General features: G+C 37.3%; 1 protein-coding gene across 1 annotated transcript; it reads left to right on the forward strand.

Moving 5' to 3' along the window:
• The first annotated feature begins 284 nt into the window (after window positions 1-284).
• Window positions 285-6,883, forward strand: armc6 (armadillo repeat containing 6). Its single transcript, XM_053487260.1, has 8 exons — window positions 285-414; window positions 681-821; window positions 899-984; window positions 3,262-3,835; window positions 4,048-4,193; window positions 4,309-4,440; window positions 4,549-4,686; window positions 4,800-6,883. The coding sequence occupies exons 2-8, from the start codon at window positions 701-703 to the stop codon at window positions 5,010-5,012; spliced, it is 1,410 nt and encodes a 469-aa protein (XP_053343235.1). The 5' UTR covers window positions 285-414; window positions 681-700; the 3' UTR covers window positions 5,013-6,883.
• The last annotated feature ends 6,508 nt before the right edge of the window (window positions 6,884-13,391 follow it).

The raw sequence follows: 13,391 nt of genomic DNA on the forward strand, positions 1-13,391 counted from the left end.
CAGGTGGCGCTGTATAAAACGTGCCCGGCTTTTGTTTTGTTCCAAATGACACAGTATAATTTTAAATAAAAGAAATATTTTGTCAAAATATTTGTGAAAATCATTTATTACTATTTATTAATTATTTATTAATATTACAGTGTTATATTACTTTAATTTGCAATGTTGTTTATTGATTTTGTGGTGTAAATCTTTTTTCTTTGGAAACAAAACCTGAACATCGGAACGCTATATTTCACACGTTCAACCCGAGGCGTATTAACAAACGGACCTTACGCAAGGTTTTTGATTCACAACCGCTTGCGTAAATTTTGTAACTGATTCTTGACTAGCTGTCGCTTCTGTTCTAACGTAGCGCTCTGTTCTTTGTAGCTGGGTGGGATTTTATCGTTGAGCTGCAGCCTGGGTGGTGTGGTGAGTGTCACGATTGTTATCAGTGATGACATTTAACATTTACCTAAATGTTTTAGTTTAAGAAGTAAAAACGAGAGAATTTTTCTTAAAATAGATAAAATATCCAGAGCTTAAAATGTCAAATTTGCTGGTTACATTTAGGCGGAAGGAATTGACACGGCTGTTCATTGTTGCGTCCCTGAATCAGCCGGAGAGATTGCAGTAACCAATAGCAACGTCAGGGTCCCATAGTTCTATTTATTAATATTATTGTTGTTCTTCTTTAGCTGTTAATTACTCTGCAGACATGGCGAAACGCAGAATAACACAGGAGACGTTTGACTCGGCGGTGAGGGAGAACATCGAGGAGTTCGACATGGAGGAGAGTGAAGCTCTGAAGGAAGCAATCGAGCAGTTTGAGTCTCAGGGTAATGTTACCAGCTTGTGTATAAAAACCTCGCTGAGTGATGATTGATGGTTTTAACGCCTCTTTATTGATTTAAAGGTGTGGACCTGAGTAATATTGTCAAAGCAGTACCGAAAGGATCTTCTGAAGAGCCAACAGATGATCAAACTCATGAAGTCCTCCAGGTACAAAGATGATAATGATCTGCTTGATCTTTATAATTTGTGTGTGTGTGTGTATACACAAAACACATTATATATCTAAGTTTTTACTTGTAACTTTTATTTACTTCTAAGTTGTTTTCATGTTGTCAGTTTATTTAAGCATGAAAACACTTTTCTTATTTATTTTGTTTAGGCATGAAAATCAGTTAAAAATAAAAAGATGTATCTATATTGTTTGTACCTATTGAACTTTATGATGTTAAAAGTTAGAGCTCAGGTTAGGTTAATACGCAGCACTATATGCACTATATGCAGTGCCATATCTTTTTCAGTTGCTTGAACGTATTTTGAAATTTTGACACTTGAATTCATGTTGCTTTAACGTTGGAGTTGCTTTGGTGTAAGCAACTGATTGCAGTGAAACAGTGGCATTGTTTTTCACTAGGTTTGATTGTATTTTGTTTCAGTGAATATTAAGTTTAAGAACGCTGATTTAGAGTTACCAGCCTCAAAAGTCACCTATTAACAGCACCTCAGTTTAGAGCTGTTATGAAGTCTTAACATCTCAGTATCAGCTGTTCAAAGGAGATTAGAGCGTGTTTTCTAAGTAGAAAGGAATAATCAGGAAAGACAATGGAATTGGAAGGTGCGTCCAAATTTTTCATTAATGTGTTTCATTAAACATTTTAACCAAAAACTACTATAATGAGAGGATAACGATCAGTGAGAGCAAATGTTTATTGTAATCACAAGAAATTTTCTCCTTAGAGAAAGGGAAAACACTAAGCAGAGGGTACTCCGGGACAAGGGATGGGAATATACCTCTGTATCAACTGTTTGGCTTTTTCCAAGTTCTTATAAACTTTAATTAACTTGTTAATTAACACTAATTTTCATTAATACTTATTTTCTACAATTTAAAATTTCCCTTAAGGATAAATAAAGTTATCTATCTATCTATCTATCTATCTATCTATCTATCTATCTATCTATCTATCTATCTATCAGTTTATAGTCAGGAATATAATAATTAAGGTTAACTTCTTGTTATGTGAATCTATGAAAGAAGGTTACAGGAACACATTCCCAGAATGTTAGTTTGTGTTAAAAACAAAAAACCTAAATGCAATATCATTAAAGCACAATGTCAGTTGGCTCATAACTCATAAAAAGTGTTTCTTTCCAGAACTTTTCCAATAAACAATGCTGCTTTGTATTATTAAAAATGTAATGTTGCAGGATTTAAGTGACTGGGAATCAAGGCCTGGAGTCTTTGCTCAAATTGGCCAAGAGAAAGTACGTTAGAAACTGCCGAAGCAGCATCTTTCCTGTCTTTTTGTCAGTGGCAACGTCTCCCAACTGTACAACATTTCTGGTCTCACTACCGTCCTGTAAACCTTCCCTGTCAGGATTTCTGATACTGTTTTGTCAGAGATCACCCCTTCTCCAACCTCCAAGCTACTCTTCTCCAATCATTCCACTCTGCCTGCAATCTTTTCTTAACTTCTCTACCACAAGTCCCATTGCTTTGGACAGTTGATTCTAAATATTTAAACACCTTATCCTTTCTTACCTCTACACCCTGCAATGTACATGTACTCCATCTTGCTCCTCCTGATTTTCATGCCTCTTCTCACTAGTGCATTCCTCCACCTCTCTAGACTCAGCTCAACCTGCTCCCTACTCTCACTACAGATCACAATATCATCCGCAAACATGATAGTCCATGGGGTCTCTTGTCTAACCTCATCCATCAACCTGTCCAAAACCACTGCAAACAGGAAGGGACTCAGAGCCAATCCCTGGTGCAACCCCACCTCCACGTTAAACCAGTCAGTCGTACCAGTCAGCAGTACCATAGTTCATCTCTGGGCAGCCTGTCATACAGTTTCTCTAGATCTACAAACTTACAATCTAACTCTTTCTGACCTTTCTTTATATTTCTCCATCAGCATTTTCAAAGAAAACATGGCATCTGTGGTGCGCTTTCTTACTATGAAACTGTACCACTGCTCACAGATTGTCACCTCTCTTCTCAACCTGGAATGTCATTTGGACCAAGTACCTTTCCACTCTTCATCCTCTCCTTAGCAGTAACAAATATCAACAGTCAATTATCTTGGACAGGATACACTACATAGACAGACAGTAACCCAAACTCAGTGTCTAACCCTGGAGCTGGGGCTGTTTATCAACGCTTACAACTAATGCAAAATAATAGAACAAATGTAACGCTGATGTTAGTATAATAATTAATTTGCTGATTTAACGTAATAATGCCCACTTATTTTCCCCCAGGCTCTGCAGTCTCTCACAAGTGCATTAGAGTCCTTGTCTTCGCCTACGTCCATGTTAGAGAGTTTAAAGCTCTTTACAGAGCAGTGCTCCCTAGGCTTTGCTCACCGATACCTGGCAGCCCAGAAAGACGCCTATCCAACGCTTCTGTCCTGCTGCCAGGCTGCTGGTGACGACAATGAAGTGCTGTCTGCGGCTCTAACTGCTCTTTCTGCGCTCACTGATGGTCAGCCCGATCTTTTGGACTCTGACGGTCGGCACTTTTTGATGGACACCTTACGCAGCCACCTGGAGGATCCGTCACTGACCTGCGTCGGGGTCCGGACGGTGCGTCACTGCTGCCTGAAGCACGAGCAGAACAGACAGGACCTGGTGAAAGCCGGGGTGCTTAACTTACTCACCAGAGCCATATTGCGTCATGTTGAGCGGCCCGAGGTGGTGAAAGAGGCCTGCGTCGCTCTTAGAGTTATGACCTTCGATGACGACGTGCGGGTTCCTTTTGGCCATGCGCACGAGCACGCCAAGATGATCGTGTTGGAGCACAATGGACTGAAGGTCATCGTAGAAGCTGCTACAGGTGAGGTTTGGATTCGTAATTACTTTAATTCTTACAGTTATTCTACATGAGTATACATGTTGGACAGTAGGTCCACTTGTATTAAAGCATTTTTTTATTCTCAAATATATTGTTATTGCTTCACATCACATCATGACATCTCAATTTTCCTACGACATCATGATGTCTTTTTACTTAATAGTGAAGTGTAAATGTTGATGGTGTTTCCCCAGCGCATCCTAAGAACATTCCGGTCCTTAGCGAGCTGTGTGCCACCCTGTCCCGCCTGGCCGTGAGGAATGAGTTCTGCCAAGACATTGTGGATTTGGGAGGACTAAAGTTTATGATGTCTCTGCTAGCGGACAGCTTGGACTGTCAGGTGAGTGGCCAGTTTGTTGTATCTGTCTAAGCTAAACATCTTAGATGAGAACCTATATAAGATTAATTTTATCTGATATTGTTCAAACTGCTAAATCTGTTATGTTTGCTTCCAGGACCTTGTAAAGCAAGTGTTGAGTGCGCTAAGGGCGATTGCTGGAAACGATGACGTCAAGGACGCCATCGTGAACGCGGGAGGGACGGAGCTTATTGTCATTGCGATAAACCGGCACTTAAGTAATGCACAGGTGATTAACGAACGGAGCTAAAACGAAAGCTGATAAAAGTCACTTTGGTTGTCATAATATGGTTTGAAGCAGATCAGATTTTGATAACATTGATGAGTGTTGTCTCAGGTGTGTGAACAGGGCTGTGCTGCTCTCTGTGTCCTCGCTCTGCGCAAACCCAATAACTGCAAAGTCATCATGGAGAGTGGAGGAGCTCTGGCGGCCCTGCAGGCCATGAAGACACATCCGGAGGAAGTTAACGTCCAGGTAATCACAACACCACACCATGACAAGGTGCCTTCTCGATAGCAAAACCTGACAGGGTAAAAGTATGTGTGTTCCAGGTCAAAAAGTTGAAAAATTTCTGTACTCTGTTGCAGAAACAATCATGCATGCTGCTCAGAAACCTAGTGTCACGAAGCCGCGATTACACCCAGCCCATTTTGGAGATGGGGGCCGAGGAGCTGATCGGTCACGCCCTGACGTCGCACAGGGACTGTGGTGACGTGGCGAAAGCTGCTCTCAGAGACCTGGGCTGTCAGGTGGAGCTGAGAGAACTGTGGACTGGCAAGAAAGGAAGCCTGACTAATTAAAAGACCAAAACCTGTGGAAGAGAGACTGGTCAATAATGATTTTGCTACTGGGTATTAAACACGTGTTCTACTGTGTGTGTGTTGAATCCAAATCTGAAGTCAGATTTCCTCCATAACGTCAAGATTTTAAGTTATACACAAAGCATATTTAAGTTAAATACAAAGCATATGTATTATATTACATTACATAATAACATTCATTGCATTCGTTCGTAAGTCTCTTTCATGCCTACTGCTAAACTGAAAGAAGAAGGAATTTTTATTCCGCCAAAAAAACTCAACCCATTGCTGCTTGGGATGCATTTGTTTTAAATAGTGAATCCTACAAACTTGGCTGTGTAATGTCAGGTTCAAGACCAAACCTGGGCGATATAAGTGATAAACATGGAGAGAAATTCCATCAAGAGAACAATATATCAAGGTCACTTTAACACCAACATGATGGGTGACAATTGCGGGTTACTGCAGGTGGTAGCTATAGCCACTTACAAGCACTAAAGCAAGTGCTTAAAATCACTTTTGACCAGATATACATTTACCTTCAGGTGACTAAAACGATTAAATTTTTTTTCTTATTAATTAAAATACTATCACGCACTTTGGAAGCAGAAAGCAATTTCGCACAATTTAGTTTTACATTTTGCGGGTGCATAACTTAAAATCCTGACATAATAGATAAAATTAAATTTCAGATTTGGATTCCTCCTACCAGAATTGGTGGAAAACACTTGAACTTTGTCCAGTAGCACATTTTTTTATTGTTACTTGTCTGTAATAATAAACGCGTTTCAGAGTGTTTCAGAAATATAGAATTCCGCTTCCATTCTTCATACGTGAATTTATATATATATATATATATATATATATATAAATATTAGACATAATCCTGGATTTGTTTTCCCAAGACAAATATAAAGCTGTTGAATTGTTCATATGCACAGTTTTTTTTTGTCATACCAATTTGCTAAAGCCTGTGAATAAAATAAATGCCATGTTATAGCTACTTTAAAGATTAAACATGATGAGCCTTGCATTTCGTTATGTTAAGGAGACTCAGTAAGCAGACTTAGCAGTCTGTTACAAAGACTAAACTACATCTAGTAGTTTAGTTACATTAGTTATTTATACAGAAATCTAAAGAAAACAAAAATGAAAAAAACGAAGTCAGTCGCACAATGTTGATGAATAATTTCGTTTCATTTTATCTAATCGTTCGATTGTCATTGATAAAGATAGTCTCATAATTTGTCTGTCATAATGTGCATTGCTATCCAGTTCGGGTTTAAAATGATTGTTAAGCGATTAGTAAATCCAAAATCCTAATATGTTCCTCGAAAAGAATGTTTCTCGTTTTTTTTTTTTTGCTAAAGCACTGTTTACTTGAAATGGATTACTTGAAATGTTATGGTGTACATATTTGTTTTTATTGTTGTGTTTTTATTTATCAGGTTTACTAATCTGTATTTGAAGGAATACTCCTTTAATTTTAACCTTTAATTCTCCACTGACTCCACAGTAAGTTCATTTTATTGACTACCAAGGACAATAGCTTTAACATTTCCCTGTACTGAGATTAAAAAGAAAAAACTAAAAACTTTACTTTTAACGTAAGTCTAAATGCAATTCTTTACATTAATCCTGGGCATAAGTGTGCATTGCTAAGAAAGGGCTTTCTTTGTGTGGCAGTGTACAACAGGATCTGAGGTTTGTCACATGATGTGACATAAAAACAACTGTAGTTTTCCACTGTTAATGTATTTAATTAGCATGAGAAAAGGTAAACAATAATATTCCTGACAGTAAGAAGTCGATGTTCATGAGCTGAAATGTAGAATACAAGACTCAACATCATGATCTCAGCTGACAATTAAATAAATATACAGTACCTCTGTGTCAACTGTTTGGTTTTTCCACGTACAGATTTTCTACAATTTACAATTTCGCTTTAGGATTAATAAATCTATCTATCTATCTATCTATCTATCTATCTATCTATCTATCTATCTATCTATCGTCTTATGCAAAAATTTATGCACCCCTTGATAAATAACAGATCTTTGTGATTATTATTATTATTTTTTAAAGATGTTGACAGTCTCTCTTGAAATTGGAAAAAAATGCACAATGTTTTCAGCAAACATTGATGCATAGTTACGTAGTTATGTTATAAATTGAACTTAGTACCACCTCTTCTGGCAAATATCACAGCTTGCAAATGCTTATTATAGCCAGCTAAAAGTCTTTCAATTCTTGTACTTGGGATTTTCTCCCATTCTTTGGTTGTCTTGCATGCACAGCGTTTTAAAGATCTACCCACAAATTTTCAGTGATGTTTCGATCAGGGGCCTGTGATGGCCATTCTGAAATCCCCATGCTTAATAGTTGGCAAGGTGTTCTTTTCATGAAACGCTGCAAGCATCACTCCTGAGTCTGCTAAATCTTCCTGCAGGTTTTTTGCAGTCAAAAGGGGGTTTTGATTTGTCTTCCTGACCAGCATACGAGCAGTTCTCTCTGGGAGTTTTCTTGGTCTTCCAGATCTCGTCTGGACCTCCACAGTTCCCCTGAACTGCCATCTCTTGATTACATTTCTCACTGTGAAAACTGCAAGCTGACAAAGTTTTGCTATCTACTTGTAGCCTTCTCCTGCATTGTGGGCATCAATAACTTTCATTTTCAGAGTCTTCCACAGCTGATTAGAGGAACCCATGGTTGTCGAGTGTCCACGAGTGTGTGCACAACATTTAAAGAGTCAAAGTATTTGTAAAGCTTTGAAACTGGCTTTTACTGATGACAGCTGTTTTCATGCATCAGATCTAACGAGCAATTAAGGTCTGAATCCTTGTAAAAATAATCTGAGACTCTGGAACTCTTAGGGTGCCCAAACTTTTGCTGATTGTCATAATAATGTTTTAATTTTTTTTATTTTTGTTCATTTTTATGGCATAAGAAGTAACTATGTATCAATGTTTGCTGAAACTATTGTGCATTTTTTCCATTTCCATGAGAGACAGTGTTAACATCTTCACCAAAAAAAAATCACCAAATCTTCTGTTATTCATCAAGGGGTGCTTCAACTTTTGCACAAGAATCTATCTATCTATCTATCTATCTATCTATCTATATATATATATATATATATAGTCAGAAATAGAATACATTTTTGTTATGAGTCTATGAAAGAAGGTTACAGGTACACATTCCCAGAATGTTAGTTTGTGTTAAAAACAAACAAGCAAAAACCTAAATGCAATATCATTAAAGCACAATGTCCGTTGTCTCATAACTTACAAAAATTTTATCTTTTTAGGACTTTTTCATCGATTAATGTTGCTTTTTATTTATTAAAAATGTAATGTTGAGGCACGAATATACAGTAATTAATTATATTGGTTCCAAACATACAACAATAACCAAAGATTTGAGTAATGGAGTGTAGTGCTAGGGTATGCTGTGTTTAAGTAGTATCTAACACTAACCATACGTCTACATTTAAACATTGCAGTAATAAAGTGAAACAACAGCTGCATGTTATTGTATTTATTACTGTTGGTACAACTGACATTCACATTAATAATAATAATATTAATAACAATAATAATGTATTGTTATAAGAGCTATTTGCTGACACTGAAGCCTTAAAAAAGGTCAGGTGAGGCCATCTTGGTGGTCATTACTGATTACATCTAAGGCTGTGCTGTTCCTTGTCTTGGTCTTGTTCAGCCCCACTGCAGAAAAGACTCTTTCTGCATCTGCACCTGTAAAGAATGACACAAATACAACAACACACACAGGTTCTAATGTCATTTATTCTGAATTTTGAAGGTGGTCCATTTCGAAAAAAAAATCTTATTCTTATTTTTTTCTGGTAGCCATTTCACCCCAAAAGCTATCCATCTCAACCTCGTCTTGGCCTGGAGGTATTTGCATGGTAACTCCTCACTCAGCAGGTAATGTCGCTGTCACCTACGGTAAGGGAGCAGGTAGGGCAAGCTACTTAAAGAAAGCACAGTTACAAAGTTCATCACATTATCACATTTCAAAAGGGATGTTGCTGTACAGTTAAGCTGAACGACTAATTTATTTTGAGTTTTAGTTTCTTAGTATGTAATTCGTATGTAATTATGCATTACAAGCAAAAACTTATATAAAGAATTATAATGCAAGCCTAACCTTTCAACAAAGGAAAGGGGATCTTCAATACCATCTGTGGTATAATCTGTGGCTCTTGAATGGGGAGATGTTTTTATAGCATACTCCAAAGCTGTGCTCCAAAATGCAACAGCAACTTTATGGAAGTGCAAAAGACAATATTTAACTTTCTTTCTGTTGAAGATACAATAAATATACAGCCTGTGTAGCCTTAACAAACAACCAATCAAACCAAAATATCACATGGTTTTTCCCTTATAATAATAATAATAATAATTGTTATTATTATTATTATTGTTTTTATTATTACTGTTGGTGTTCAGTATATCTCTTTACATTAAATTAATTAGCCAAACACTTACCTCGCAGTTGGTTTGCCTTATTATTTAAGGGGATGCTGTAGGGGTCTTTGTAGAGCTGTAGTGCTGTTGGCACCATATGTGCCAGGATGAATCCAAGCATTGTTAACAGAGAGACCAACGTATTTCTTCCCTGAAACAGTTTTCTCTTCCAAAGTGGCATTCATTTTGGCAAAGATAACTTCTCTTCTCTGCCCTTCTTGTATGTGAAAAAAGTAATTAATATATATGGAAAAGTAACTTCATAGGTCTTCCATATGTTTGGCTATTTAGTCCAGTCTACCTTAGCTTCTTGGTCACTCATTCCCCCAAAAGAGGCCACGTTCGAAAATATGTCTAATTAAACTGGCAGATTTCAGTACCAGTTCTTTGTCCTGGTGGCCCTTGCTTTTATGTGGCATACAACGTCTGCTACACCTTGGTGGATACCCACCCAACATACAGTACAGAACACCAGTAGTATGCGTCAATAGTTCCTTTAGTAATGAGCAAAGAGTTGGCAGCTTTGCTAGATGAATAGGGAAGAATGAGTAATGTGCTGGCAGTAACGCAACATTCTGGAAGCCAACCACCATGAAACAAGAAAAAGATAACTGGTGTTCACTTTATGTGTCTCTATACCATTACATGTTCCATCATAATGTGACATTGATGCAATGAATCTGTGTTAGTAGGGATTGGTTTAGGAAAAGAAAAGTCGTCCAGTAAGTCGGTTTGGAAAAAGAACAGATGGAGAAACAGAGGAAAAACTCTCTATTTAATAAGAATATATTTCTTAATAAAAGGAATATGTGTTGCATTAGCTAACATCAAGTTCCAGCACTGATATTAACACAGTTTAGTTAAGTGAACCTAATGTCTAATGTCAATAAAGCCTCTGGTTGTGTTCAGAGCAGATGCACGACATGTGTTAAAGCATGTTGTTTGTTTTCTTTTGGATTTTATGAATGAATCATGATCCTGTGACTACATGGTGCTTTATTCTGATCATGTTTACTTTTGATTTATCTGGTAACAGAATCTCCAGGCTGTTTTTTACTGTACGGTTGCCATAGTGATTCTGAACATTTAATTCTACTGCCTTTGTTCTTAGTTAGCTAATACACTTAACCCTTCTTTTAGTCGGCCTCTGCCACTGTCTGGCTCTCATTATTATTTATCTCCATACTCATAACACAACCTCATTGTGTTGGAATTAAATACTTGTGCACAATTTGACGATAGGATAGAGTCGCTAATTATTTTGAAGAGAGAATTGACGAGAAAGACGAATATAAATCTTGATAAAAGTTAGCCATTTCTTTTGCTATTAATTGTGTATCTGAACACTCTACCCCATCAATGATTCAGGTTTTAATAGAGTTCCTGCCTTTACAGTTGTTTCTATGTTTCCTACAGAAATAAGCTGAGTGTTTCTCTTCTTATTCCATCCATTTAACTTTTGATCTAATTTATGCCCCTTTGGCATTTCTCATATAGATTTCATTTAATTGTGACTGCAAAAAGAACAACCTTGATTTATCACCTTCTGTTAGAATATTCAGTTATTTCTTTAATAATAGAGGTCTGTTTTATCATATGATTTTTATGTAACTGTTTACTATGAGAAATATAACTGATAAAGTTTATACGGAAAAAAAATCCCATTTACTTGTCCAGGAGACCAAATTATCATCATTGACAATACTTGAGATTGTATCTCTAACCAATTTTGTATACTCATTCTTTCAGAGAAGTTTAGAATTCAATTTCTAATGACTCTTATTACAAAAATGCTTGTTTTTATGATTTAATGTCAACTCAGTTAAACAGTAGTCTGTAAGGCAAGCTGCCGATAAACTGGATATTGTATAAAAAATTATGAAAATTGAAACAAAAATCAATCAAGGTTTGTTCACATGAGGAATCTATTAAACGTATTTATTACAAAAGTGTAGTAGTAATGAATTATGATGTATATCATATTTAGTTGGTGATCTATCTAGCCACTCATCCTACACCACCAATATCACCACCAAGTATAACAAATCATACTCATAGCATATTTTGTTTTAATTTCTCCTAATTACAATGACATTTCTGTAATTAAAAGGTTGATTGAATACATTGTTATAACCATATATGTTACAAACATACACATTAAGATAATGTAACAGTTATCAATTATTTTTTAAATACATACGTCATGGACGTCATTGTAAATGCAGGAGGAACGGAGCTTATTGTCATAGCGATAAACCAGCACATGAGTAATGAAACTAACTTGCGTTGTCATAATATTTAATAGTATTGATGGTGGGGTTTATTTAACTTCTGAATGTGCTGTCTCAGGTGTGTGAACAGGGCTGTGCTGGGCTCTGTGTCCAAACTCAATAACTGCAAAGCCATCACGGAGAGTGGAGGAGCACTAAAGTTAAGTTAACATCCAGGTAATCACAACACAACGATAAGACGGCTTCTCGATAGCAGATCCTGAGGGAAAAAGTATGTGTGTACCAGGTCGATAGGAGTTCAGGGTAACTGTCTGTACTCTGTTGCAGATACAGTCGTCGTGCATGCTGCTCAGAAACCTAGTGTCACAAAGCCGTGATTACACCCAGCCCATTTTGGAGATGGGGGCCGAGGAGCTGATTGGTTACACCCTGACGTCGCACAGGGACTGTAGTGATGTGGCGAAAGCTGCTCTCAGAGACCTGGGCTGTCAGGTGGAGCTGTCTCTAAAGATGTTGGTAGTCACCATCAGAAGGGAGTTGTTACTTAGTTACATATGTGTTATTTCATAGCTTTGGGGAAAAAAAATCAAGTATTATTCGGGAATTTATCAAAATAAATTACTTTATAAAAACATCCTAAAAAAGTTTACATTTTCCCAATCTTTGTTATATTTTTTCCATACTTGGACGTATTTGTTGATGGCATTCTTAAGAATTATTAAGAGATTAAGCTTGGACGATGTAAATTTTCTCCTGTGGAATCTCTGTGCAGGTCCACATGGGTGTATGGGTGTGTGTGTTTGTGTGTGTGAGGGTGTGTAGACAGTGTCAAACAATACATTTATAGAAAATGAGAGCATAAATGTAAAAAAAAAAAAAAACAAAGAACGAAGATTTGAGAAATGAGAACATAAAAAAACCGATTGATTTCTGTCAAGCAAACATATTTTTTAAAACAACCCTAAAAACGTGACGCAGAATATTTTAAAGCAACTTCAGAGAAAAGGAAGCCAAAAGTCGAAAAATAATAAAAACATCCACAGAAACAGTGTTGGTGGCACGGTGGTGTAGTGCTTAGCACCGTCCCCTTGCACCTCCAGGGTTCGATTCCCGGCCAGTAGGTTGTAGGTTAACCCAGTAGTAGGTTTCCTCTGGGTGCCCCGGGGTTCTTCCCACAGTCTAAAGATATGCAGGTTATGCTAATTGGCATTCCCAAATTGTGTGTATGTGTGTGTGCCCTGCGATGGATTGGCACCCTGTCCAGGGCATACCCTGCCTCGTGCCCTCCATCCCCCCGGAGACCCTGAATACAGGATAAAGCGGTATAGAAGATGATTTAGTGATTGAGAAACAGTGTTGACTTCACGTCGCACAGTTTATTATGACACTTGGGATTGCTGTTTTTTAGTATTGACGGAAGACTACGTGCCTCTTGCCACCTACTGTATCCAGTTGTGTAAATGCTCAAATACTGTATGTGATTGGGGGAATGCCCCTAGTGGACATTTATCATTACTACAACGCAGAGGTCGTCCTGTCGGTTTCCTGTTTTCTGATGTGAGTAGTGTGCCATCCAGTGGACATTTATCAATACTACAGCGAAGCGTTTGTGCACTTGGTTTATAAATGTTTTAAAAATAAATCTATCAATATAACCA

Source organism: Clarias gariepinus, chromosome 25 (genome assembly GCF_024256425.1).
Source record: "Clarias gariepinus isolate MV-2021 ecotype Netherlands chromosome 25, CGAR_prim_01v2, whole genome shotgun sequence".
NCBI classification, from domain to species: Eukaryota; Metazoa; Chordata; class Actinopteri; order Siluriformes; family Clariidae; genus Clarias; species Clarias gariepinus.